Source organism: Hemitrygon akajei, chromosome 27 (assembly GCF_048418815.1).
Source record: "Hemitrygon akajei chromosome 27, sHemAka1.3, whole genome shotgun sequence".
Taxonomy (NCBI): Eukaryota; Metazoa; Chordata; class Chondrichthyes; order Myliobatiformes; family Dasyatidae; genus Hemitrygon; species Hemitrygon akajei.
Window position 1 is genome coordinate 41,408,191 of NC_133150.1, and position 27,405 is coordinate 41,435,595.

At 41.1% G+C, this 27,405-nt stretch overlaps 1 protein-coding gene across 1 annotated transcript; it reads right to left on the reverse strand.

Moving 5' to 3' along the window:
- Nucleotides 1–3,432: 3,432 nt before the first annotated feature.
- Nucleotides 3,433–20,096, reverse strand: LOC140717044 (uncharacterized). Its single transcript, XM_073030227.1, has 7 exons — nt 20,010–20,096; nt 18,263–18,583; nt 16,444–16,764; nt 10,007–10,082; nt 9,222–9,304; nt 5,579–5,625; nt 3,433–4,031 (listed from the first exon to the last, which is right to left on the reverse strand). Exons 1-7 carry the CDS (start codon nt 20,044–20,046, stop codon nt 3,777–3,779), a joined length of 1,140 nt encoding a protein of 379 aa, XP_072886328.1. The 5' UTR covers nt 20,047–20,096; the 3' UTR covers nt 3,433–3,776.
- Between the last annotated feature and the right edge of the window lie 7,309 nt (nt 20,097–27,405).

Below are 27,405 nucleotides of genomic sequence, written 5' to 3' on the forward strand. Positions count from 1 at the left end.
GGAAGCTTCAGAGAGGGTGCAGAGGAGGTTTACCAAGATGCTGCCTGGATCAGAGAACATGTCTTATGACGAAAAGTAAATGTGGAGTGGGCCAGTGATTTTTCTCTTTGGAGCAAAGGAGGGTGAGAGGTAACTTGGTAGAGTGATGTAGAAGAGGTGTATAAGGCATAGATTGAGTGGATAGGCAGCACTTCTTTCTCATGATGACAATGACCAATACCAGAGGAGATCCAGTTAGGGTGAGTGGAGGGCAGTTTAAACATAGAACATAGAAAACCTACAGCACAATACAGGCCCTTCAACCCATAATGCTGTGCCAAATATTAGAAATTGCCTTGGGTTTTCCATAGCCCTCTATTTTTCTAAGCTCCATGTACCTATCTAGGAGTCCCTTAACAGACCCTATCATAACTCCCTCCACCACTGTTGCCAGCAGCCCATTCCACACACTCAGGACTCTCTGTGTAAAAAAACTTACCCCTGACATCTCCTCTGTACCTATTTCCAAGTCCCTTCAATCTGTGCCCTCTCATGTTAACTATTTCAGCCCTGGGTAAAAGCCTCTGATAATTCACACGATTAATGCCTCTCATCATCTTGTACACCTCTATCAGGTAACCTCTCATCCTATACCACTCCAAGGAGAAAAGGCCAAGTTCACTCAGCCTATTCTAATAAGGCATGCTCCCCAATCCAGGCAACATCCTTGTAAAACTCCTCTGCACCCTTTCTATATTTTCCACATCCTTCCTGTAGTGAGGTGACCAGAACTGAGCACAGTACTCCAAGTGGGGTCTGACCAGCGTCCTACTTAACTGTAACGTTACCTCTCAGCTCTTAAACTCAGTCCCATGGTTGATGAAGGCCAATGAACCATATGCCGTCTTAATCACAGAGTCAACCTGTGCAGCAGCTTTGAGTGTCCTTTGTCCTAGGGGAGATGTAAGATGCAAGTTTTTTCACACAGAGAATGCTGAGTTCCTGGGACGCACTGCTGGCATGGTGGCAGAGGCTGATACAATGTGGACATTTAGAGGCTCTTAGATCGGCACATACATTTATGTCTGGAAAGAGACTGTCACAGGCTTTTTAGGATGGAAGGATTAGATTGATCATGGAGTATCGATTGGCACAACATTGTGGGCTGAAGAACCCAAACTGTGCTGTACAGTTCTATGTTCCTACAAATAACAGAACTACTTTACCTTCTCCCCACTTTTCAGAATTACTCTTTTGTCCCAGTTTTATATGTAGTTGATGCCTTCCATTACAATACCATGAAGGTATGGATAACATCTTCAGTGACAATTGTGTGTTTTCTGCTTTGCGGGCAATATTGATGAACAGGCATCTGTAAAAACAGAATCATTCATTACTCTGTATGGAGACTGGTTTAGAGTAATCTGATCAGTTGATAAGTAAAGTCCAGCCTACCAATGAGCACATCTACAAAGGAATACTAGCACAAGAGGGCAGCGTCCATCATAAAGGACCCACATCATCCAAGCATGCTCGCATCTCGCTGCTGCCATCGGGAAGGAGGTACTGCTCTTCATGCAACTAATAATTCCAAAGGAACAGCGGAGACAAATACAGCTTTGCACGAGTGGCATCACGGTGCCGATCAGCATTGAACTCAAAGTAGGACTGGCATAGAGACTCCAGCTCCAGATACTCCCCAAGCCTTACCCATGAGTGAGTATAGCCACAAGGCAGCAGAGGTTTGAGTTGTGGAGTCTTCCAGAGGAAGTGATGAGGCAGGTACAAGAAGCACTTGGATAGGTACATGGAGGGGCAGGGCTAAGAGAAATGTGGGCTGAATGCTGGAAATCAGAATCAGGTTTAATATCACTGCCCATGAAATTTTTTGTTTACTTCAGAGGTACATTGACATACACAATAATAAACAATTGTAAATTACCCTAAGTACAAATATGGAAAATTACATTAAATCAGTGATGTAGAAAGAGAGGAATAAATAGTGAGGTGATGTTTATGGATTCACTGTCCATTCATGAATCTGCTGGTGCAGGGGTTGAAGCTGTTTCTGGAACACTGAGTGTGTGTCTTCAGGCTTATGTGCCTCCTAAAAATCCCAAGAATCTTTCTGGGAAATGTTTGGCTGTACTCAGTCCAATGTAAGTGTATCCTTCCTCAGGTGGGAAGAACCAGACTTGTAGAAAATGGTCCAGATGCAGTCTTACCAGAGCTCTGTATAATGGGAACATGATAAACACTCTGTTGATACTTAACTACCTGAAAGGAGTTATGATTGAGGAGGAGCTGGTGGGAGTGGGGTGTCAGGGTGGATATTGTACCCTGGGGGACAAGAGCATTTTGACATTTGTGGAGATGATCAGGCCTCCAAGGGGATCAAAACCTTGTCATGGTTTGGAGGCTTGTGTGCCTCAGTGACCCAGAGAAATATGTTGGCTGGATTCAAGCATTATGTTTTGGCTCTTGGTCTGGTCATCTTGCTAACAGGTCAAAGGGTGGAGCCCAGGCTAAGAGTGGTTCACAGGTCCTCCAGTTTTGGGGTTCAGTTCAGGTAAAACAACACTGTTGTGGAAACAGCAATGAAGAATCATTCTACATCTGAGTGCGATGGTATTCCAGAGTCTCTACCCAGGATTTGTATGACGAACAGTCGTGAAAACTGAGATGAAGCTACTGACATGATGAAGGAGGCACCGAACACCACCAGAGATGGAGGACCTCCATTGCTGCCCCAAACGCCAGTGGTGTAACAGAGATGATCTAGAGTCAGGCCCTCATTGCCAATAGGTCATACTTGCTGATGAAGGGAACTGGAACGTGGGGGGTGTGGAAGAAGCAGCTCAGAAAAAAGCTTGACAAAGTAATTATGTGGATTGATTAAGGCAGAAGAGTTATGCTCAGTGACCACTTTATTAGGTACACCTCAGCTCATAAATGCAAGTAACTAATCAGCCAATCATATGGCAGGAATTCAATGCATAAAAACATATGATTAAGAGGTTCAGTTTTGTTTAGACGAATTGATAAGAAATGTGACATCAGCGATAAACACAAAAATATCCGATGAACCGCTGTTCTGAGCGTGCAAATGCTTGTTAATGAGAGAGGTCAAAGGCGTTGTAAACTGGTGCTTTTTTTAAACAATACTTTTTATAAGATTTGAACTTTTCAACAGATTCAGTTTTCACAGTATGTGCTGGTTTGTCCCCACTCACTGGCAGAAAGTGTAATTGCAGTTAAACTAATCGTTTATCACCACCTTCTTTTTTCATTGGTGAAGTATTAGCCCATTACCCACGTGATGTAATTGTTTTAGTTATGTAGCCCATTAACTAATTTATTTCTATGGAAAGAACTTTCCTAAACTTAACTGTAAAAGTAATATATTTTTCAGATGTGCCATCTTTTTGTCTTTGCATTCATTACTGTTCACTCACTTCTTAGCTCTTTATTTAGTTTGCTTAGTATTTGTACATTTGTTTGTACTTTAAAAGAAATGATCATTAGAATCAAGACAGTTCATCATTCCTGAATTCCGGAAGAACCCAAAGGATTAGAAAATAAACTGAGGTCCAGTAGCGGACAATGGTGAGACTGGTTCAATCTGACAGGAATGTGACAGTAATTCATCAGCCGATATGCGTGCTGTTATGCATCGAGTTGCTGCCACGTGATTGGCTGACTAGGCATTTCTATTAACAAGCAGTTGTACAAGTGTAAAATGGCCACCAAGCATAGCTCTTCTGTCTTCATTGATCCACGTAATTACTTCATCAAACTTATTCCAAGTCCTGCGGAGTACCAGGAGAGAAAGTTTTCCGTTTGGGCTTTGCAGGTTGATATTCGAATTTGATATCTGCGTAGTTGACGTTGTCCACATCAGTAACAGAGTGTAATGCTCCAGATATCCCTGTATAGTCCACTTCTGCATACACAATTCCATTTTCATCGTTAGCCAACTGGGCAGCTGCCTCATTGTTTTGAACATGGTGTAGATCTGCATAAGTGACATTTTCTTCCATCGTGGCCATTTCCTGAAAAAAAATCCAAGTTCTATTTTATGACTGATGAATATGAAATTTGAGAGTGTGAAAGGTTATGGGGAGAAGGTAGGAAAATTGTGTGAGCGGGAAATAAAACAGCCATGATTGAAGTGTGGGGTAATCTTGATGGGCCAAATGGCCCAATTCAGCTCTTATAACATATGGTCTTAAGGTTTTAAGTTCCTGGAGATTTTTAATTAACTATCTTATGTTAATATCTCATTGTGTTCACATAGAACACCTTCTTTATTCTGTAAAACAAATTGATACTCTTGCAGACAACTACCAGATCACTCTCAGTTTTCACCCTTTATATAAACCCTGATTGTTTCAATCAGCTTGCAGAAATTAAATTTCCTGAATGCTTAATAACAGCTTTTGACTCAGTGGCTGTGATCCTCAGTGAGGACCCACTACTAAATGTACAACAACAGCATGTTGCTTCACAACACCAACACACTAAACTGGTCCTAGGTGTTTCACAGGGGTTCTGCAAGAGAAGAGTTTAAAAAGGAACTTGGAAATTATTTGGGCAAATTACAATATTATTACAATTCTTTAACAATCTCCACTATTTAGTTATATTTGGAACAGTGAAAGGCAACTGATAAAATTGAGAAAAATAATTGAAGCTCTTTGAGTACATTGATCATAATTAATCAATTAGGAACAAGTTTTATCAATTCAGATATTAATTAAGAAGGTAATAATATACAACAAGCAAGTTGAAAACTGTGGAAAATATCACTAACAAAGAACGTTCGTAACAGACAGAAGAGACAATAGACTATTCACACTGGTGTCAGGATTGAGGGGTAGAGTGAGAAAGTGGGTGGGTGAGGTCAGCACAGAACAGATATTTACTTAATTAGAGATACAGCATGGAAACAGGCCATTCTGGCCCAACAAGCTGCACTACCCAATAAAACCCATGAGACCAAATTAAAATAGTAACATCTTTGCAATGTGGGAGGAAACCAGAACACCCAGAGGAGACCCACACGGTCACAGAGAGAACATACAAACTCGTTCAGAGAAGAGCAGAACTGAACCCAGGTCGCTGTCACTGTAATAGTGTTACGCTAACCGTGCCATGCCTCAATTTATTATTCTGAATAGACCTGCCCTATTTTTTCTGATTTCACATCTGAGTTTGAGACTCAGTGTGAATATACAAAATGTAAACTGAAAAATCATTGAACCCAAAGAGAGATTTACACAACTAAACGCTTCATGTCTAACAGTAGAGAAAGAACCAATCTCACTCTTCACCATTCAGTAATGACAATAAAGACTTTGGAAAAGAATCACATAAAATATTACAGATACACTTAAGGAAAAGCTGGATAAGCACAAGTGAAGGGGACAAAAAGCTGAAAGAGTATGCTGATGGGATTCAATGTGAGGAGTGTTTAGAGGTTTCTGTAAAATATTGACACTGGAATGGCCTAGTGGGGATGAATAACATGTAAACTCCCATGTAATCCAATTTTTAAGCATTTTGAGTTATTCAGACAATTTACACTTCATGTCCATACCTGGGTTTCATTCTTGCCTCCTCTGTGAGATGTGTTGTGCTTGGATTCTGGAAAATACAACATTACTGCTAATGATTCCACGTCAGGAACAGACATAAAGATTTATTTATTTGTTTATTTAGTGATACAGCACAGAACAGGCACTTTCAGCCTTCCCCAGCAACCTCTGACAAACCAGATTAACCCTAACCTAATCATGATGTAATTTCCATTGACCATTTAACCTACCTGGTATGCCTTTGGACTGTGGGAGGAAACTGGAGGATCCAGAGTGTATCCATGCATTCCACGGGGAGGACATACACAGACTCCTTTCAGAACAGAACTGGAATTGAACTGCAAACTCCGGAATGCCCCGAGTTGTAATAGCTTAGTGCAAACCGCTATGTTACCATGGCCCCCATACTGAATCTCAGAACCACGGGAACCCAGGCTGCAAAACAATAATGATTCTCCACACAGAGCAAACCTCTGCTCTGGTTACTGCACAATGTTCAGAAAGATCATATTGTTTTACCCATCCCGCCCCCCCCCCCCCCAACCTCCACCTTCTCTGCTACTGAAATCTAATGCTTTCCATCTATGAACATTGTTATAAGGGTTTTGGATTTGACATTTTAATTGTTTTCTATTGCAAAAAATTCTGTCTGATCTACCAAGCATTTTCTACATTGTCTCTGCGTGTTTTTAGAGAACATTTCTCCTTCACAATATGAAGGAGCAGATTACCTGACAATATTCATACTGTCCCATGAACATCTCACTGATCTCTCCAGGCCTCTGTGGCAGATTGTCCCTCAGGCAGAAGGAATAAACCACCCAAAATAAAAATCATCTCATTTTCCTACTGGCCACAAAAAACCCTTCTGAATTCAACACTGTGATCAGTGATTCCATATAGAATCCAAATGTTCTATCCTGAATGAACGGTTTTGATGGCCTTTGACTCTTGGTGGATGTTAGGTCCCTCTTGACTTGGTTTGCTATTTTATTTCCAGCCACTATATCTCGGCTTATTTGTACATTTACAGCTGTTGTTCATTCCTCACTACAGTGTTTCTAAGCAATTGACCTTCGACATCAGATAGATAGATAGATAGATAGATACTTTATTCATCCCCATGGGGAAATTCAACTTTTTTCCAATGTCCCATACACTTGTTGTAGCAAAACTAATTACATACAATACTTAACTCAGTAAAAAATATGATATGCATCTAAATCACTATCTCAAAAAGCATTAATAATAGCTTTTAAAAAGTTCTTAAGTCCTGGCGGTAGAATTGTAAAGCCTAATGGCATTGGGGAGTATTGACCTCTTCATCCTGTCTGAGGAGCATTGCATCGATAGTAACCTGTCGCTAAAACTGCTTCTCTGTCTCTGGATGGTGCTATGTAGAGGATGTTCAGAGTTATCCATAATTGACCGTAGCCTACTCAGCGCCCTTCGCTCAGCTACCGATGTTAAACTCTCCAGTACTTTGCCCATGACAGAGCCCGCCTTCCTTACCAGCTTATTAAGACGTGAGGCGTCCCTCTTCTTAATGCTTCCTCCCCAACACGCCACTACAAAGAAGAGGGCGCTCTACACATCTGACCTATAGAACATCTTCAGCATCTCACTACAGACATTGAATGACGCCAACCTTCTTAGGAAGTACAGTCGACTCTGTGCCTTCCTGCACAAGGCATCTGTGTTGGCAGTCCAGTCTAGCTTCTCGTCTAACTGTACTCCCAGATACTTGTAGGTCTTAACCTGCTCCACACATTCTCCATTAATGATCACTGGCTCCATATCAGGTCGGCCATTTTAGAGTCACTTGTTTATTTATTCATTCATTTGTCAGAAACACTTATGAGTTGAAGGGATTTTAATCAATATTTGGATCCATCTCTCGTGAGAACACCTTGAAGCGCTGTCTTTTTACTGAGCTCCTGGTTTACTGTAATGTGTTGGTGAACAATAAAACTGCCTTAAAACTACAACTACACCTGGAGTAGAGTTTAGCTATATGCATATCTTCAGAAAACGGGAAAAGCTCTTGAGTGAGGGCAGAATAGTGGAAGCTGAATTGTGAATAGACTTTATTTCACAAAGCCTGTCCTGTTTTTTTAAATAATTAGTAGTCAACTATATAAAGAGAAGTGTCAAGGAAAATCAAGAGCAGTACACTCTGTTACTGATGAGGATAATGTCACCGATGCAGAGATCAAATTTCAGAGCCCGCCCATCTTTAAATCTTCATTAATTATATTACCACCCACCTTTTGCCTCGCACATCATCTTTTCTGATGTACTATATTCTATTTTGTACTCTATCAGAATCGTGCTCTTTTGTGCTTCCTTCCATACTTTCTCTGCACCTCAAGACTTGTTATCGCTCACATTTTCCAGTTCTGATGTAAGGTCGTTGCCTTGAAGGATCAGCTGTTCTTCTCCCCACAGCTGCCGTCTGACATGCTGAGCATTCCCAGCACTTTTCTGCCAATATCTCAGGTATTGATCACTTGGGGAATTTCTCTTTGGAAAAGAATGCACTCTTTTAGTTCAGATCTTTGCAACAAATAGCCGCAAGTAATTGTCTGGTCAGTTGGAGAGACAGAGAGGCCAGGAAATACATCACAGAGCTCAGATGAATTATTAGTTGTTATAATTTTCAGCCAAGGAGTTATATTCCGTCAGCTGATGAGTTGGAGGCTGCAGGGGCTTTATTTTCCAGTGATCATCTCCATTTCCCCATCTGATAATAACACACAGAAGATCACTGCACTCACAGTTCTCTTCACTGGTTTACAAAGTCTATTTAAGGGACAGACATTTATTTATTTATCTATCTATCTATCTATCTATCTATCTATTTATTTATTTATTTAGTGATACATTGTGAGTGGGCTCTTCCAGACCTTCAGGCCACACTGACACATTAATCCTGACAAACCTGACTCACATTAACCTAAACATGAACAATTTACAATAACCAAATACCATCCCCAAGGTGTCAGTGGTGAAGACACAGAGACTCCCTACAGAACAGCATCAGAATTGAACTCAGAACCTCAAAAAGCCCCGAGGAATAATCGTGTCGCGCTAACCTCTACGCTACCGAGGTGCCCATCTCAGGATCATCTCAATAAAGCAGACCTCTGACTTAATCTACAGCAACTTTGTACAATGACAGCAGAGAATTTTCTCCAGTGATATGCAGTCAGTGGTAGATTGGTAAAAGATGCGCTTTTTTTTGAGAATTACACGGGAGTATGATTTTACACATACATTGTCCAAATGATTGCATTTAATTGGAGGCTGTACTGAGGTACAGCTTATTGAATACACTTTCAATCACAAGAGCTAATTCCCCAAAATTGATTAGAACAGGTGAGACCATCAAAATCTTTCTTCTACCCAACCTCTTGGTCCTCTACCATTCCACATTTGAGGTCAGATTCCATCGCCAGATGTTTCGGGAATAATGGAGTCACCAGGTTACAGTGGAAGCAACACCATTCATTGAGGTGTTGTAAACCAACACATTGGCACTCTAATCCTGGCTTTTTGTTGACTGCAGCCAAATCAAGTTCCTTAAAATTCAGCAGCTAGCTATCGTATTCATCATGAAATAATTAAAGAAAGAAAGAAACCTACCCCTGTTTTTTCTCTTTAGGTAGCAAAGTAGACAAACAACAAGCAGCACGAGCAGAATTCCAACAACACTGAGCACAGTGGATCTGTGGTAAAGAATAGGAAAGGGTCAGACCTGGTTCACCACTTATTCTTGGCCACTTGTAAACTCTGACATTTACACAGCATTTTTCATGAGCTCAGGATATCTACAGCTCAGAAAATGAATATTAGACCCTGTTGACAGTGTGAGAACTTGCAACAGCCAATCTGTTCACTCCAAGGTCTCACAAGCAGAAATGGGATCATGACCAATGATAGTGATGTTGGTTAGTGAGTAACTACTGTCCAGGTCATTCGGGAATCCTACCATGTTCCTTTACAAACATTTCATCGGAACTGCTGCACAGTAGGATCAATTGGTGGTTTCTTCTCTGACAGACAGCATTGCTGACCGTGTACCCGAACCTCTTCTTTGAATGGTTTCCATGGTTTTCTTTGTTTTGTGACTGTCTAGACTCTTGGTTGGCTTGGACGTGTCAGGCTGAGGGGTCTGTTGTTCTAGTCTATAACAGTGACTTTATAACTCAGAACATGAGCTTCAAATGCTATACTTTAATTATTAAATATTTAGTGTAGGAAAATTATCTTTGACATCTGCACAAGAAAATCAGGAGTACTCAGTTTCCAATACATGATTTCATTGAAGTTAATCATGTCAGACATGTTTATCACAGTTAAAGTGAAACAAATTTCTCTCCCAAATGGGTCTGTATGAAATGACCTGTAGAGAGAACCTTATACTTTACATTTTATTTGTAGATTCTTTGCTTTGTGCATCTGTCGTCGTTCCATTCACAGTATTTTCACAGAAATGAATCGGCCCTGTTGAAAGAAAGTAAAATTCAGTTTCTTGCTTTGTTCTGGGACCAGCCTGCAAATGTTCCATGTTTACAGTGTCAAAGTAGCTTGCCTACACATTACTAATGCTAACACTTGTGTTTTTGAAGCAGGGGAGGAGACCCGAGCACCTGGAGGAACCCACGTAGTAACTGGAAGAACATGTGTGTAAAATTCAAGTTTGGCACTCTGCGTTTGCACTAGTGACAGATAGCTCATTCACAGGATCTGTCATAAAATCTTGGCACTAATTTTCTATCATATAATTTCTCTGATTCTCCTGCTGGTGGGAGAGTTTCTACCCCTACAGTGAGCACTCAGAGATTTGAATAAAGCTTTTCATTTTTGAAACATCTGTTCAAACTGCACAGTGAAATACACTTATGTACAAGAACAAAATGATGATCAATATTCTCCTGGAATTGTCCCCATTCCGGACTCTGCGGTCTGTGAAACATCCCTTTCAACATGAACTCCTCCCATCCCTCAGGGAATATTTCATGCATTACAGAGATCCCCTTGGAAGCTTTTAGACGATCAACCAGAACACTCAAAACTTATCTGTCAATCAGTTAGATCCAAGGAAATGTGTCATGTTCACCAAAAGCAGCAAAACTGAGTATCTGAAGTAGTTTAGAATTGAAAACAAAACAAATTAATCGATTAAAACATTGAAAATATATGAGAAACTTTGTAGGGAACCTATACACCTGCATGAAAACTTCAATAGGTATATGAAGAGAAGATTAATTAACAATATAGGATATCTAACAGATAGAAATGGAGGAATTTATACTGGGCATAAAAAAATCACAAGGCCAATCCAAAACATTGGTTTTGTCTTTTGCCCTCTTCACCATATTTCCTGATGCCATTGTCAGGCTAATTGCTCTGTAATTTCCTCTTTTCTCCCTACCTCCTTTTAAAAATAGAATGGTTAGCTTCTCTCCAATCCATTGGAATTAAAAATAGCCAACAATGCATCTCTATTTTTCTCGTGCCAATTCCTCATGTTCTCTGGGATGTAGAGTATCAGAACCTGGAGATTTATTGGTTTTCAATCACATCAATTTTCTATCACCTTTCCTCTATTATTGATGATTACCTACTTTCTGCCTTGCAATAAACCCGAGGATCTCCAGAAATCAGTCTGCTGATCCTTTGCTCGCCTCCTTCCATAACAAGAAAATGTTTCATCGGACCAAATCTGCACACAATATCGGTGGCCCAAGAGCAAGGAACGAGTCAAAGTCTGACCGATTTAAGCTTTGGTCCAGAATGGAAAGGTCGAGTATGAGCCAAATCGGGGCAGCAGGACCCAGGCATGAGAGTGCATTGAAGAGGCAGGGACTGGGTCCGAGAGTGAGGAACAACCTGCTGTTTGGTTGAATTCAGCAGCAGGCCAGTTTGAAAAGATCAGGGTGACAGGACTGGACAAGAGGGACAGGCTGATGTCAGGCCAACTGCTCCTCAAGGGTTACTCGTCTCTGCACTGAACTGAGGCTGTGACCTGCAACTAATGGGTCCTAGATCAGCTGTGATTGGCTTCATGGCTGTGGACTCACTTGTATGAAATTCAGTCCTGAATGTTATTTGCTTACTCTTACTATTTACATGATTTGGTTTTTTTTCTCTCTCTGCACATTGGGTATTTTCAATAGGTTCTATTGGGTTTCTTTGTCTTATCTCTGTGACTAACTGAGGCTGTGACCTGCAATTAACGGGCTCCTGAATTGGCTGCAGTGATGAGTGGCTTTGTGTCTGTGACTCACTTTTGTGAATTTCAGTTCTGAATGTAATTTGCTTCCTTTTATGGTTTGCATCAGTTTTTTTTCTGCACGTTTGGAGTTTGACTGTTTTTTCATGTATTCTATTCGGTTTCATTGCTTTTTGGCTGTCTGTAAGGGGACAAATCTTAAGGCTGTACATAGTATACGTACTTTAATAAATGTACCTTGACTTTTGAAGTTTGAAATTGACTGATTGTTTGTGATGTCACACCAATGCAATGGAATAGAATTCTGAATTTAACCATTCAACAGTGTGTTCCAGTTTAGAGAGGATGCAGCAGAGTCAGAGAGTTATAGTTTATAGAAACAGGAGATTCAACCCATGTCCATAGTGTCTCCCTGAACTTCTCCCATTTCCCTGCATTTGGCCCACATCCTTCTGAAGCTTTCATCTACATGAACTTGCTCGAGTGTATTTGTACCCACCTCCAGCAATTCCTCCGAAAGCCTTTTCCACATACACACCGCTCTGTATGGAAAACACTGCCCCTCCAGTCCCTCTAAAACGGGAGAGTTCAATGCCATCTGCCGTTCCTTTGGTCACTTAGTTCAAAGTTCAAAGTAAACTTATTATCTAAGTATGTAAACCATAAACAACGTAGAGGTTCACCTTTTTGCAAAGGAATACAATAGAATGCAAGGCAAACCACACATAAGTGACAGCTTTAAGTACAAAAATCTCTTTTTTTATTATTCTGTTCGTTAGCTTTTGTATTTTTTTTGTGTAATATCGGACCAGAGTAACAATAATTTCATTCTCCTTTACAATTCTGTACAGGAAATGACATTAAACAACATAGAATCTTGAATCTGCTTGTGTAAGTTTGATTTTACCTGACCATTTCCCTCAGTTCCAGGGCTTTACAGGCAGAAGATAAAGTGAGTGGAGTGGTGGAAAGAGCGGTCACAATCGATTGTCACTATGCACCAATGTACCGTTCACACACAAAGTATCCCAGAAAACAGCATAATTCCAGATCAGGACAGCGGTGATGACACTATGCCAGTCACTCTCTCTCAGCGGTAAATAGACAGTCTAAAGTGGCACCTAACAGCTTGACTTTGCATGGCTTCATGTGGAAGTGGGAAATTGTCAGATATGTGTAAAATGAATGGTGACTTTAGGGAGAGAGTATAATTGTGATTGTTTCAGTGACCTGGAGCAGAAAGTTAGTTTTGATATCTATATGAAGCTGACAAGGAGTCATGTGAGACTGGAGAACCAGTAAGTCCATAGACCATAAGACATTAGATCAGAATTAGGCTATTCAGCCCATTGAGTCTGCTCCACCATTCCATCATGGCTGATGAACTATCCCTCTGTCTATTCCCCTGCCTTCTCTCTGTAACCTTTGACACCCTTACTAATCAATAACCTATCAAACTCCACTTTAAATATAACCAATGATTTGGCCTCCACAGTTGCCTGTAGCAATGAATTCTACATATTCACCAGCTTCTGGCTAAAGAAATTCCTAGTTAACTCACTTTTAAAGGCACATCCTTCTATTCTAAGTCTGTGCCCTGTAGTCCTAGATAGTCGCTTTGTTGGAAACATCCTCTCCACATCCACTGGGCATTTCAATGCTCGGTAGCTTTCCGTGAGATTCTTCCTCATTCTTCTAAACTCACAGAGGTAAGTCAGCCTTGCAGAACATCAAGCTGAACAGCAGCCTGTCTCTCGCCTATGACAGGCAACCCTGTACTCAAGAAATTCTGAAGTTAATGATGACCATAAGACATCAGAGCAGAATTAGGGCATTTAGCCCATACAGTTTGCTCTGCCACTCCATCATGGCTGGTTTATTATCCCTCTCAATCTAAAACACCTGCTTTCTCCCATAACCTTTCATGCCCTTTCTAATCAACAAATTATCGAGCTTTGCTTTAAATATGCCCAATGACTTGGCCTCAACAGCCTCATTTGTCTGAGGTAACGAATTCCAGAGATTCACCACCCTCTAGCTAAAGAATTTTCACCTCATTTCTGTTGTAATGCACGTCCTTCTCGTGGAATGTGTGGGATTTCCATGGGTGCTTCCATTTTCTCCCACAGTCCAGAGGCATACCAGGTAGGTTAATTGGTCATTGTAAATTGCTCTGTGATTAGGTTAGATTTAATTGGTTTTGTCAAGGTTTGCTGGGCCGATGTGTCTCAAGGGGTAGGAAGGGCTTAATCCACACTCCATCGGTAAATAAATAAAATTAAATGATGTTGTGTTCTGAGACTGTGCCACCTGGTCCTGGACACCACCCTCTACAGCAAAGCATCCTCTCCAAATCCACTCTGTCTCAGACTTTCAATATTGTTCAGGATTTATTGAGATCCTCCTCACTCAAAGTCAAATTCAAAGTAAAAATATAATATCAGACAACATACAGGTCACCACATGCAACCCTGAGATTCTTTTTCTACAGGCATACTTAGCAAAGCTACAGAACAGTAACTGTAAACAGGCTCAATGAGCAACAAACTGCGAACTCTGACTTTATTGTCCCCAAACTTGGCCACAAAGCCATCAATACCAAATCATTGACATAAAACGTGAAAAGAAGCCGTCCCAACACAGACCACGGTAGAACACCATGAGTCACTGACAGGAAAACAGAAAGGGGCCCTCTGTTCACTCTCTTTGTCTGCTGTCAGTCAGACAATCTTCTATCTCTGCTTGAATCTTCCCAGTAATAATGTGGCTTCTTAACTCATTTAGCAGCCTCGTGTGTGGCATCTTGTCAAATGCCTTCTGAAAATCCAATTAGGCAACATGTACTGACACTCCTTTGTCGATCCCGCCTGATATTTCCTCAAAATTTGCCAACAGATTTATTAGGCAAGATTTCCCCAACTGGAAACTGTATTTATCATGCAACTCCAAAGACCCCAAAACCTCATCCTTTATAATGGACTCCAACATCTTCCCAACCAGTGAAACTACAATCTATCAGTTATAGAAACTTGTCACATTAAAATGTGAATCTTCTAAATCATATTTATTATAGAAAATGACATCATCTTGATCAATGGTGAAAATATACAACTAAAATAAGCTTAAAACTGGTGTGTAGAAAGTTGAAACTTAAGCTTATTCAATGTTGAAAGTTATGTAATAGTGACCTGCCACATTCATTCATATAAATGTGGCCTTTGGTCTTATTTCCTCTCTTCCACATCCACTGTTTGAAAAATGTTATGCAATACCACATCCTTATCTGACTACAAAGAATCTTCTAATATTTCTAACTTCCTATCATGCAGTGATGACTCTCACATTTGCAAATAGCTCCCTTCATGCTCCGAGGCTAAATGTACATCCACGGGTTACAGTTACATGTCATTTCTGAGAAAAGTAGCAACTTCTATTTGCAGATTCACACCCCACTGACCATTGCAAGCTGCATCAAGCTGTAATCACTCACTTTGTTCAACGCACAACTTTTAATTCTATTGTTCATTCAACTTTAAGGCCTTTGATTATTGTTTGCAAATATACTCAATTTCAATTAATTCTTATTTTATGTTGATCAAATTGTTGCATCATTCTCAGAACAGAAAATCAAATTTATTAGTAAAGAACATATATTATACATCTCAATAAAAGACCATAAGACAAAGGAGCAGAATTAGGCCACCTGGCCCAGCGAGTCTGCTCCGCCATTCAATCATGGCTGATCCTTTTTTTTTAAATCTCCTCCTCAACCCCAGTTCCCAGCCTTTTCCCTGTAACCTTTGATGACATGTCTAATCAAGAACCAGTCAATCTTTGCTTTAAATACCCCCAGTGACCTGGCCTCCACAGCTACATGTGGCAACAAATTCCACAAATTCACCACCCTTTGGATGAAGAAATTTCTCTGCATCTCTGTTTTGAAAGGGCGTCCCTCTATCCTGAGGCTGTGCCCTCTTGTCCTCGTCTCTCGCACCATGGGAAACATCTTCTCCACATCTAATCTGGAGTGTTGTCTACAATTTCCCTTCCTTTGTCTCCCTCCCTTCTTAAAGTATGGAGTGACATTTCCAGAGTCTGTTTATTTTTCAAAGATAACCACTAATGCCTGCACAATCTCTTCACTTGCCTCTTCCAGAAACCTGGGTGTAGTCCATCTGATCCAGGTGACTTATTGACCACCCTGAGCACCTTCTCCTTAGTAAAAGTAACCACACTCACAGCTGCCCCCTGACATTGCCGAATTTCTGTCATTCCAACTGATAGTTGCTATATTTTATGTCCTTCCTTTTGTTTTTATGACAGTGTCAATGTCTCACAACTCAACACCTCTTCTAGCTTTTTCAAAGCTGAAGCCAGAAGAATGAATGAAATACTCTCAATTCACTGGGTGTGCAAGTCCAACTATGTTTGAGATGCTCCACTTCTTCCAGGAGGAAGTACCAGACTTAACTGTTCGCTGCACTTTATTTCTACCCCATGGAGCATGTAATATGTAGCTTCTACAAATGCAAAGAAATTCATTACCCTCACCAGAAGTATAAGAGCAGCAGTAACAGAGTAATGAAAATAAATATTTAAATGTATCCCCCACTTAAAATTGAAACTTACTGGTGCCATGGATTTCTGTCACATAACTGCAGATCTGTCCGTTGCTGAAGACTGTCACATTAACCATTCCACTGGATCTTGCTCCAAGCCAATTCGAGGCACTGCAGTAATATCGTTGGTGCTGGCGGTTGAAGGATTTACAGCATAGAGCCAGTTCATTTGTATCTGAGATCTTTCTATGTCCAGATGAGGTTTGTTCATACCATCTGTACTGAATGGGAAGGGATCCCTGGGAAGACTCACAGGAAAGTGACACTAAGCCCCTGAGACCTGAAATATTTGCTGGTGATGGATATCGAAGCACAGGAACAGACATGGGTTCTGTGGAAAGGAATTCAACAATCAGACACTGAATGAACATCTGAAAATCAAACATTCTTCTGCCACTTTATTAGGTACTCCTGTTCACCTGCTTGTTAATGCAAATATCAAATTAATCAACACCTGGCAACAACACAGTCCATAAAAGCACGAAGACGTAATTAAGAGGTTCAGTTGTTATTCAGGTCAAACATCAGAATGGGGAGGAAATGTGATCTTAGTGACCTTCACCATGGAATCATAGTTGGTGCCAGAAGGGGAGGTTTGAGTATCTCAGAAACTGTTGATGTGCTGGGATTTTCATGCACAACAGTCACTAGAGTTTACAGAGAATGGTGAAAAACAAGAAATATCCCGTGATCAGCAATTATGTGAGCAAAATGCCTTGTCAATGAGAGAGGTCTGTCATTACCTCCAGTTGAACTTTGGCTCTTTGTGTGTTTACCCACTAGCTGTCGGTCTGTGGTTTTGTATTATCATATGCTGTTGTCTGTATTCATGCCCCATGTGGTCCTGTGCCTGCTCCTTCTCTACTCCAGCCCCTGTATTACTGAGAACTCCCCTCTCATATATTTCTCATTATTACCTGTTTTGCTACCACTTCTATCTCATTGTGCTCCACCTATCATCTGCCTCTCTGCTTATTGCTCAGTGTATTTTAGCCCTGTGTTGTCACCTGTTTGTTGCCAGATTGTGCCCGTGAATGTTCCTGCGCCTTTCCAGTATTCATATCTGTACTCTGTCTGTCTGACTATCGACTCTGCCTGTTTCCCGATTCTGGTTTTTGGATTTCTCTGGATGTGTTGGTCTCTGCCTGAACTTTGACACTGACTTTGTTTGCAACTCGGGATTTCTTACTCAGTTAATATCACTGAGTGCACGGTGCTGGGCCTGCGATTGGATCTCTGCTCCAGCACCCTGACAAGGTCAGAGGAGAATGACCAGATTGGTTCAAGCTGACAGAAAGTTGACTGGAATACAAATAACCATGTTTTATGTCAGTGGTGTGCAGAAGAGCATCTGGACACACAACACATCAAACCTTGAAATGAATCGGCCATAGCAGCAGAAGACCATAACGATAAACTCAGTGGCCACTTTATTAGGCAGAGGAGGGTCCTAATTACGTGGCCATTGAGTATTTAGACACATGTTTGGAGGCTGTCAGGAGAAAATGAAACTGTGACTGGGTTCAGTGACCTGCTGTAGACAGGGAAACATTTGGCACTGATATTAATGCAGAGATAATGAGGGATGGACAGGGTCTGGACAAAGGTCTTGCAATATGTGCAGACGCTGAGCAGAAGGAGGAGGAGGAGGCATTTGCTGTTCTTCAGACACATCCATGAAATGGGCATTTCTCCATTCTACAAGCTTAACCCTGGGATCAACACATCGTCACTAACCAGGACATCTAATGCTCTGACCCTTCCCAGAGGAAACATGGATGAGACATTTATTTCACTGAAGGCACAAAGTCAATCACTGAGAAACCTACCATCAGATACTTGTAAATGTACATTAAACATCGGATCGGCACCTGGTGTTATAATTCCACAGCTGTACCATCCTGTATCTCCAGAGGGAAGATCCTCCATAGTAACAGTAAATATTCCCCGTTCCGGGTTATCTGTGATTGACGCTCGTCTACTCCGTCCGTGTTGCCCTTTTGTTTCCACTAAAACCAAACATTGACGAGTCCATCCATGGCACCAATACTTCTTGTGTGAGTGGTACTTTGCTCCATAGTGACAATCGATTGTGATCGCTCTTCCCACAACTCCTCTTACATATTTCTCTGCCTGTAATGCACCTGAAACTAAGGGAGGCATTTTCAGAACTGAGGGGAAAGGAACAACATAATGCAAATAACTAACTTTGAACATCACGGTAAAAACAGGTTCAGGTCACGTCCAACATGTGGTCCATGACACCAAAGCCAATAATTTTGGTCTGAAGTGCAGTCAGTGCTGTTACTGTGTCAGTGCTCTCTCCCCTGTGTCAGTACATTGTGGGTTCACTTCCCACTCCAGAGTCCTGAGCAGAGACCAGGGTTGGCCAACCAGTACAGTCTGAGGGAGAGCTACAACATTGAATTATAAATTACCTTAGATCATGCTGGACTTTCAAGTGTCCACAAAAATCCCAGGTAATTTATTTGGGATAGATAGACCTACTGTTCATGGAGATTTGTGTGTGTGTGGTTCTTGTATTCCAGGGTTGAGTCGGGGGTTAGTAGGATCATTTGAGATTGTGTTTCAATTCTCTCCATGCTGCCAGTGTCCTGATTTCCTCCTCACTTACAGACAAGTTTATAAGCTGCAGAAAGAAACCCCTCATGATGTCTGAAACTGAGCCCTCTGGTTCTGATGGAAATTTTATATTTCTATCTGTCAGGTATTTTTATGTTTTGTTAGAAGGTGGTGTAACAGTGGTCGTAACCGCTTTAGTGTCTAGAAATACAGGTGTGATTTCAATTTCTGCTGGGATATATTGAGTGTTTAAATCTAATTTATTATTTTTGGAATTAAAAACCACATATCCATAATGATAATGATCAACTACCAGATTGTCAAAATCCCATCTGGATCAGAAAGGCCTTTAAGGACAGAAATCTCTTATCCCTCCCCACCCTGGTTTACCTGTGACTCCACATCTAGTAATGTTCTTTACTAATTGCCCCACTGAAATGGCCCAGGAAAGACATGGATATCAAGAGAATAACATCAATTTTCATAGTGATCCCAATAGAGTGAGATCAGTTTCCAATAGACCTGCTGTTCCCACTTAACAGCCTCTTGATTCCACCAGCTGGATATCTAAGAGATATATATATATTCTTCCCTCACCTGACTCCACACAATTTCCTTTTTTTCTTATGAGCTTCCAACTCTCACGCATCTCCAAAGTCTACCCCTTTTCCTCCCCATTCCAGTTGCCTGTCATGCTTCACCCCTCCTAAGTCCCTGAACCCCTAGTGGATCCAATCTCACACTTCCCCCTCTCCTACTTACACTGTCTCCCTCTCCACTCACACTTGAGGCAGAGTCGCAGACCAAACTGTAGCCAATTCCCCTCCCCCTAACAGATGTGCTTCAGCTGTTGAGTTCCTCTAGGAGTGCACTCTGAACTCCAATTTCTCATCTCTTTTGTGTCTAAGGGTATTCAAGTACTGTTCTGCAAATGGAGTATGACCCCCAAACCAACACTGATTATGCAAACATCCAGCAAAATTTGTCACTTACCGGGCAGGAAAACAATCAGGAGAATTGAAGTCCACATTTTTTTTTTATTCACAGAGACCCAGCCAGGACCTGTCTGTCCTCAGAGAGAAATAAATGTTAAATAAAAATGAGGAAGAAGGCAGCAGGAAGTTTGATCAAAAAAACCAAGGGTGACACAACTGGTACATGACAATCTGGAAAGCTTTTCGGTATATTTAGCAAAACAGAAATACTTAAACAATTGCTAAAAATTGAACAAAATGGTGAAAAGAGTTGGAATATTGCACACAAGCAACAGTAGATGTTCTAATCTGAACGAACAGTAAATAGCTGGAGGTGTCCTGAAATGTTGACCAGTCTGCTTCTGCCAATCCCACATGACTCCCAACGATCCCCCTGAAGGTTTATTTTTAGTTTGACTTAAAATATACTCACTGGAGTTTAGAAGAATGAGACAGAATCTCATAGAAACCTATTGAATATTGAAAGGCCTCGAGTGAGTGGATGTGGAGAGAATATTTCCTGCAGTAAGTGAGTCTACAACCAGACGGCACAGCCTCAGAGTACATGAGTTTGATAGGTTCTTGATTTGTAAAGGCGTCAAGGGTTACGGGGTAAAGCAGGAGGATGGGGTTGAGAAGGCCTAATTCTGCTTCAATGCCTTTTGGGTCTTATGGGCTTCTAATACAGGCACCAATCTTGTGAATCTCTTCTGCAACATGAATTCTTGAATGCTCATTGCTCATCCAGTGACAGAAGGCCTCTTTAACACCTACTTTACCATCTCCCTCTGTTCCAAATCTCGAGGACTTATGGACCTGATCCCCAAGATTTGTACATCTTTGTGGACCTGCCTTGATGATAATTCAATCAAACACAACACATGAGGAAGACATGACATGAGTCCTGATGAAGTGATTCAACCTGAAAGGTTGATTGTTTACTCTTTTCTATAGATTTTGCCTGGTCAGCTGAGTTCTACCAGCTTTTTGCCTGTGTTGCGATAATTTTTGGGAACTTGCTATTGAGGAGGGAGCAATGCGGGAAATAAGTGAGATATAGAAGGGGCTTTTCCTGCAAACTCTGCAAATATACTTGGCTTCATTCTCTCTTCTCTTTGAACCTTGAAAGCTCACCTGTTCTGAATTCTATTCCATCTGTCAGTGCAATTTTGAGACCTCTGATGGGATTTCACTTTGCTTCAGTTGGATTTGAGGAGAAAGCTTTTGAATGGATTTATACATTCACAATGGTGTAAAATCCATATCAGATCCATTCTTAAAGCAAATCAACTCCACTTGACAGTAAATGATCTGTGTGACTAGACAATCCCTGTAGTTTCTATTTCCCACAGAATAATAGAGCACAGTAAATGGAGAGTTCACACTTGTCAAAGGAGAGAACATTTCTAACTTTCCTATCTCACTCCCATGGTCTCCCTGACCCCTGAAACTGCACACCTTTGCTCTCCTTCTCAGTAGCTAGCTTCACAATATCTCTGTTCACCTGGTTAGATCTTCCAATGTTACTCTAAGTGTGATCTATCCAGGTTTACGCTGTGTGATTCCCTGGGACAGATGAAGTCTGAGGAGAGCTTCAGTATAAGGGATAAAAATTCTCACATGTCACACATATTGGAGAAGTAATAGAGAATCAGGATCAAAATCAGGTTTCATATCACCGGCATACTGTGTATCGCGAAATCAGCTGTAGATGTATGAAACCGTGACTATCTGTTCATTTCCATAGACACTGCCTGAGCTGCTGAGTTCCTCCAGCATTTTGTGTGTGTTACCTTTGATTTCATTGTTGTTTGAGGGTTGTGGTGATGCAAGAATGTGGCTGATTTACATTTTCCTGAATTTTACTTGCTGACTTCGTAATTGTTTATAAACACTTAATTTCACATTAATGAATAGATAAACGATGAAATAATTCAGTACACATGGAGAGTTTTTTGTTACGTTGGGTTTGTTTGAGAGGTAAACAGTGCAGTATATTAGCCTTGAATGTGTATCTGCTTAAATTCTGTACATTGTATAGTATGAGTGCTGACTCTATTTCATCTGTTTTGTAAGAGAAGTAAAGGGAACACAAGTTCCAACCATCCACTTTTTGAGTTGTTTTGGGACGTTCTTGGAAAGGGAAAGGGTCCCTTTCAGAATCAGAATCTGGTTACTCTCACTGTCTTCTGATGTGAAATGTCGTTTTTGCAGCAGAAGAAACAAAGCAAGTCAGTTCTCTCAGACCATTAACAAGCTCTGGAATAACATGAGGAGATTTACAAGTCAGACCAGTGCATCTGGAATTGTCTCCGGATAATCAGCACCATCAGGTAACACTGACCTGGAGATGTAACAAGCTTCAAGCAGACTCTGGTGTTACTGCTTCACATCCTCACAGAGCAGGTAAAGGACATTGTGGCACATTCCTCCTTGTCAGTGAGGCATTTCAACGTTCAAAATTCAAATTAAATTGATTATCAAACTAGAGTACATACATGTCATCATATACTACACTGAATATAATGACAATAATTTAAGACCCTTCATTGTACACTCATGGATTACAGTCACAGATCAGTACTGAGAAAAGTTACACCTCCTATTTGCAGATTCACACCCTGATGACCAATGCAAGCTGCAATTATTTGCAGCTCACACATTTTATTCAGCACCCAACTTTTATTTCCATTGCTCGTTCTCCTTTAAGACCTTTGTACAGTGACTGGAAATGTTCATGCTTCAATATATTTCTCACTCCATTTCGACAAAATGTGTTACAAAAGACCAGTGATCATGCACGTGATCAAAGTTCAAAATGTACTTTGTAGATTTATTATCAAAGTATGTTAATGTCACCAGATCTATCTTACCCTGACATTCATCTTGTTGCAGACATTCAGAGTAGGACAAAGAAATGCAACAGAATCAATGAAACAGGACACACAAGTATGGAGAAACAAATGATGTACAAAGGAAGACAAACTGTGCAAATACAATAAATAAATTAATATATAATAGACCATTAGACATAGGAGCAGAATTAGGCCATTCAGTTCATAGAGTCTGCTCCACCATTCCATCATGGCTAATCCCAGATCCCACCCAACCCCACACACCTGCCCTCGCCACTTCCTTTGATGCCCTGACCTATCAGAAAACTCTCAACTTCCACCTTAAATATACCCACAGACTTGCCTCCACCGCAGTCTGTAGCAGAGCATTCCACAAACCTACCACTGTCTGGCTAAAAAATATTCTTCCTTACATCTGTTCAAAGGGTCACCCCTCAACTTTGAGGCTGCGCCATCTAGTTCTGGAACACTGAACATGGAACAGCACAGTTCAGGCACTTCAGCCCACAATGTCATGCCAATCGATACTCGATGATGAATCTACAAAGCCTGTGACTTTCTGTTTCCTGACATAAATGTATGTGCCTATCTAGGAGCCTCTAAATGTCCATATTGTATCAGTAAATAGTAAAATGTAAATCAAATCAATATTTGGTGTGATGATCCTTTCTCTTTAAAACTGCATCAATTCTCTTAGATGCACTGTTGTGCAGTTTTATTAGACCTTTGTCCGGTATTTTGCCACAGTTCTTCTCCAGACTTTGGCTACCACTCTTGCTTCTGATTCTCCAGGTAATCCCAAACAACATCAGTGATGTTGAGATCATGGCTCTGTGGAGGCCATACCATCTGAAACCATATAAAAACTTTTGTGTGCCTAAATCTGTACACTGGAGTTTTAAATTAAGTAACATTAAAGAAGCTTGTTCATATGTAGAAGTATCCTTAAGTCAGGAATACATAACCTGGTAATGAACTGCATAGTCTTTTATCCTACACATCACTCCTCCCACCATATCTGCTTTGTAAACTGACACTCTTCCACTTCTAACCCAGATCTGAGGAGGGTTCCTGACCTGAAAGATGATTAAGTGGCCATTGAGTGTTTAAAGGCAGACTCTTGTGAGTTATCCATCATCTGTTTGGTGCCTTTCAGAAGGAAGTGAAATTGAGACTGGGTTTAGTGACTTGCAGAAGCATTTGGCACTGAATTGGCAAAAAGTTCTGGTAATCCATGCTGAGGCTGAGTAAGAGGAGAAGGAGTTTGATGTTCTTCAGACCCATCAATGAGATGGGCATTTCTACGTTCAACAAACTTAACCCTGTCATCACTCCCCAGGACATCTAATGCACAGACCCTTCTCAGAGGAAACATGGATGAGACAGAAATCTCTCATCCCTACCCACCAAGGTTTATGTTTGACTCCAGATCTCATAATATTCTTTCCTAATTGCCCCAATGAAATGGCCCAGGAAAGACATTGATTTCAAGATCATAACATCAAAACCCTGCAGTGTGAGATCAGATTCCAGCAATGGGAGACCTGATATTTCTGCTTAACAGCCTCCAGGAGATTTCTCCAGCTGGAAGTATTCTCCCCCCAAGCTGGCTCCACTCTATTACCCTTTTCTTGTTATATTCTTCCACCAATCACCAAGCTCCAAACTCCAACAATTTTCCTCCTCATTCCATTTGCTTGCCATGCTTCACCCATCCTCAGTTTCCAACTACCGACAGAATTCAGTCTCAGGACTCTCCCTCTCCACTCTGACTTCCGGCAGATTCTTGACCCAAAGCTTTGTCAAGTCCCTCCCCACTGACAGACATTTCTTGGCTCATTGAGTTCCTCCAGAAGTTTGCTCTGAACACCAGATTCCGACATCTTCACTGACTACATTTACTCAAGCACTGGTCTGGAAACTATGCATGACCCCAAACCAACACTGCTTACACAGATGTCCAGTGTTGTTTGTTACTCACAGGTTAGGAACCCAATCAGAAGAATCAAAGTCCATAACATTTTATTGACAGAGACCTAGCCAGGGCCTGTCTGTTCTCAGAAAACAATGACTAAAATTAAAATGAGGAAGAAGGCAGCAGGATGTTTAATCAAAAAACAGTGTCCCAAGTGGTGTGTGGTACGTGAATATCTGAAAGAGTTTTAGTTATGTTTAGCAAGACAGAAACATTTAAACAATTCCCAGAGACCAAATGAAAGGTGAGAATTGTTAAAATATTGGACACAATTAACAGTAAATGCCAAATCGGAAGGAAAAATAAACAGCTGGAGGTGTCCTGATTAACTTTGTGATGTGTGTAATATTGACTTTGTGATATGGTGCAACTCAAACTACTTGCGTCTCAATATCACCAAGACCAAGGAGATGGTGGTGGACTTTAGGAGATCTAGGCCTCATATGGAGCCAGTGATCATTAATGGAGAATGTGTGGAGCAGGTTAAGACCTACAAGTATCTGGGAGTACAGTTAGACGAGAAGCTAGACTGGCCTGCCAACACAGATGCCTTGTGCAGGAAGGCACAAAGTCGACTGTACTTCCTTAGAAGGTTGACGTCATTCAATGTCTGCAGTGAGATGCTGAAGATGTTCTATAGGTCAGTTGTGGAGAGCGCCCTCTTCTTTGTGGTGGCATGTTGGGGAGGCAGCATTAAGAAGAGGGACGCCTCACGTCTTAATAAGCTGGTAAGGAAGGCGGGCTCTGTCGTGGGCAAAGTACTGGAGAGTATAACATCGGTAGCTGAGCGAAGGGCGCTGAGTAGGCTACGGTCAATTATGGAAAACCCTGAACATCCTTTACATAGCACCATCCAGAGACAGAGAAGCAGTTTCAGCGACAGGTTGCTATCAATGCAATGCTCCTCAGACAGGATGAAGAGGTCAATACTCCCCAATGCCATTAGGCTTTACAATTCAACCACCAGGAGTAAGATATGTTAAAGTGCCGGGGTTGATTGTATTTAATGTATTTAAGTAAACTACTTAAGAACTTTTTAAAAGCTATTATTAATGCTTTTTGAGAGAGTGATTTAGATGCATATCATATTTTTACTGAGTTAAGTATTGTATGTAATTAGTTTTGCTACAACAAGTGTATGGGACATTGGAAAAAATGTTGAATTTCCCAATGGGGATGAATAAAGTATCTATCTATCTATCTAATCTGAAATGTTGACCACTCTGGATTTGCAGATCCCACCTGACTCCTGAAGCCAGGAGAATGCGGTTGAGAGAGGAGATAAATCAGTCATGATGGAATGGTGGAATAGACTCAATGGGAAAAGTGGCTGAATTCTCCTGCTATGTTTTTTTCATTTTCCCTTCCTCTGATACAGGCAACAATCTGATTTGTCTCTTCAGCAGTTGCTCCGATATTTCCACATCCTTCCTGCTATGCAGAAACACAACTGCACACCCACCCCAAGTGTGTCCTAAGCATATTTTTATACATTTGCAGAATGTATTCTTGAATGCTCTCTGCTGTCCCCATGCCATAAGCTCCCTTTACCACCTACTTTACCATCTCACTCGGTTCCAAATTTTGGGGAGTTATGGACACACTCCAAGATTTGGACATCATTCTGCATCTGCCTTGGTGATAATTCAAGCAAATATGTTCTGGGGAAGTTGCTGCTGAGAAAGGAGCAAAGTAGGAAATAGCTGTGATGCAGAAGGGCTTTTCATGCAAAGTAACAATGTGGTGCGTCGATTCATTTCCATAGATTCTGAATTCCTCCAGCATTTTGTGTTGTTGCTTTTGGTTTTATTATAGTTCGAGGGTTGAGGTGATCCAAGAATGTACATTGTATAGCATGAATGCTGACATTCTGTACATTGTACAGTGTGTGCTAACTCTGTTGCATCAGTCACTGCTGTCATCTGCGTAATGTTCACCCTCAGTGAAGGATGTGGTCAGAACTTCTGCTTTCTTTATTTGTCTTACCAGAGGGAATATAGAGAAGTGCCAATGGTTGCTACACACTGACAGCTTATTCTGGTCTCTTCCACTATTGCTTCATCACTTCTTGGAAAACATCTCAACAGCCATGGTTTTCTTTGCTGATGGGAACAAATGCAGAGATACAAAACATCTTCAGCAAAGCATTTAGTTTCAGTAACTAGATCACTGACCAACAATAACAATTCGGCTATTTTATCATTGTGTTTAAATCTAATAACAGTCATGCACACACTTTTAAATACAATGGTGGGGTTGTACCACTCTGTTGTCCATAAGTTATCCAAGAACTAGAGCTTTATAAGTTATTGGTCCGACTGCACTTGGAATATGGTGAACGGTATTGGGCCTCTTACCTTCAAACGTGTCATACGGTGGGCACTGGGAACAGACCCAAATGCAAGACACAGACAATGACGTACTAGGAACTGGACTGGACTAGAGTTAGGGATGAGACAGGACATCAACTAGGAACTGGGACAGGAACACAGTCTTGGGCTAGGAAAGCAGGACCAGGACAAGGAACTGGGAACTAGGAGCCTGGGCTTGGACTCTGAGCCCGAGACTGGACAAGGACCCAGAAC

Coding starts and splice junctions, on each gene's coding strand:
- LOC140717044 (XM_073030227.1), bottom strand. CDS start 20,046: ATGTGGACTTCAATTCTCCTGATTGTTTTCCTGCCCG. Junction 18,584..20,009: donor CCTGATTGTTTTCCTGCCCG/GTAAGTGACAAA, acceptor TGCCTCCCTTAG/TTTCAGGTGCATTACAGGCA. Junction 5,626..9,221: donor CCTAAAGAGAAAAAACAGGG/GTAGGTTTCTTT, acceptor TGTATTTTCCAG/AATCCAAGCACAACACATCT.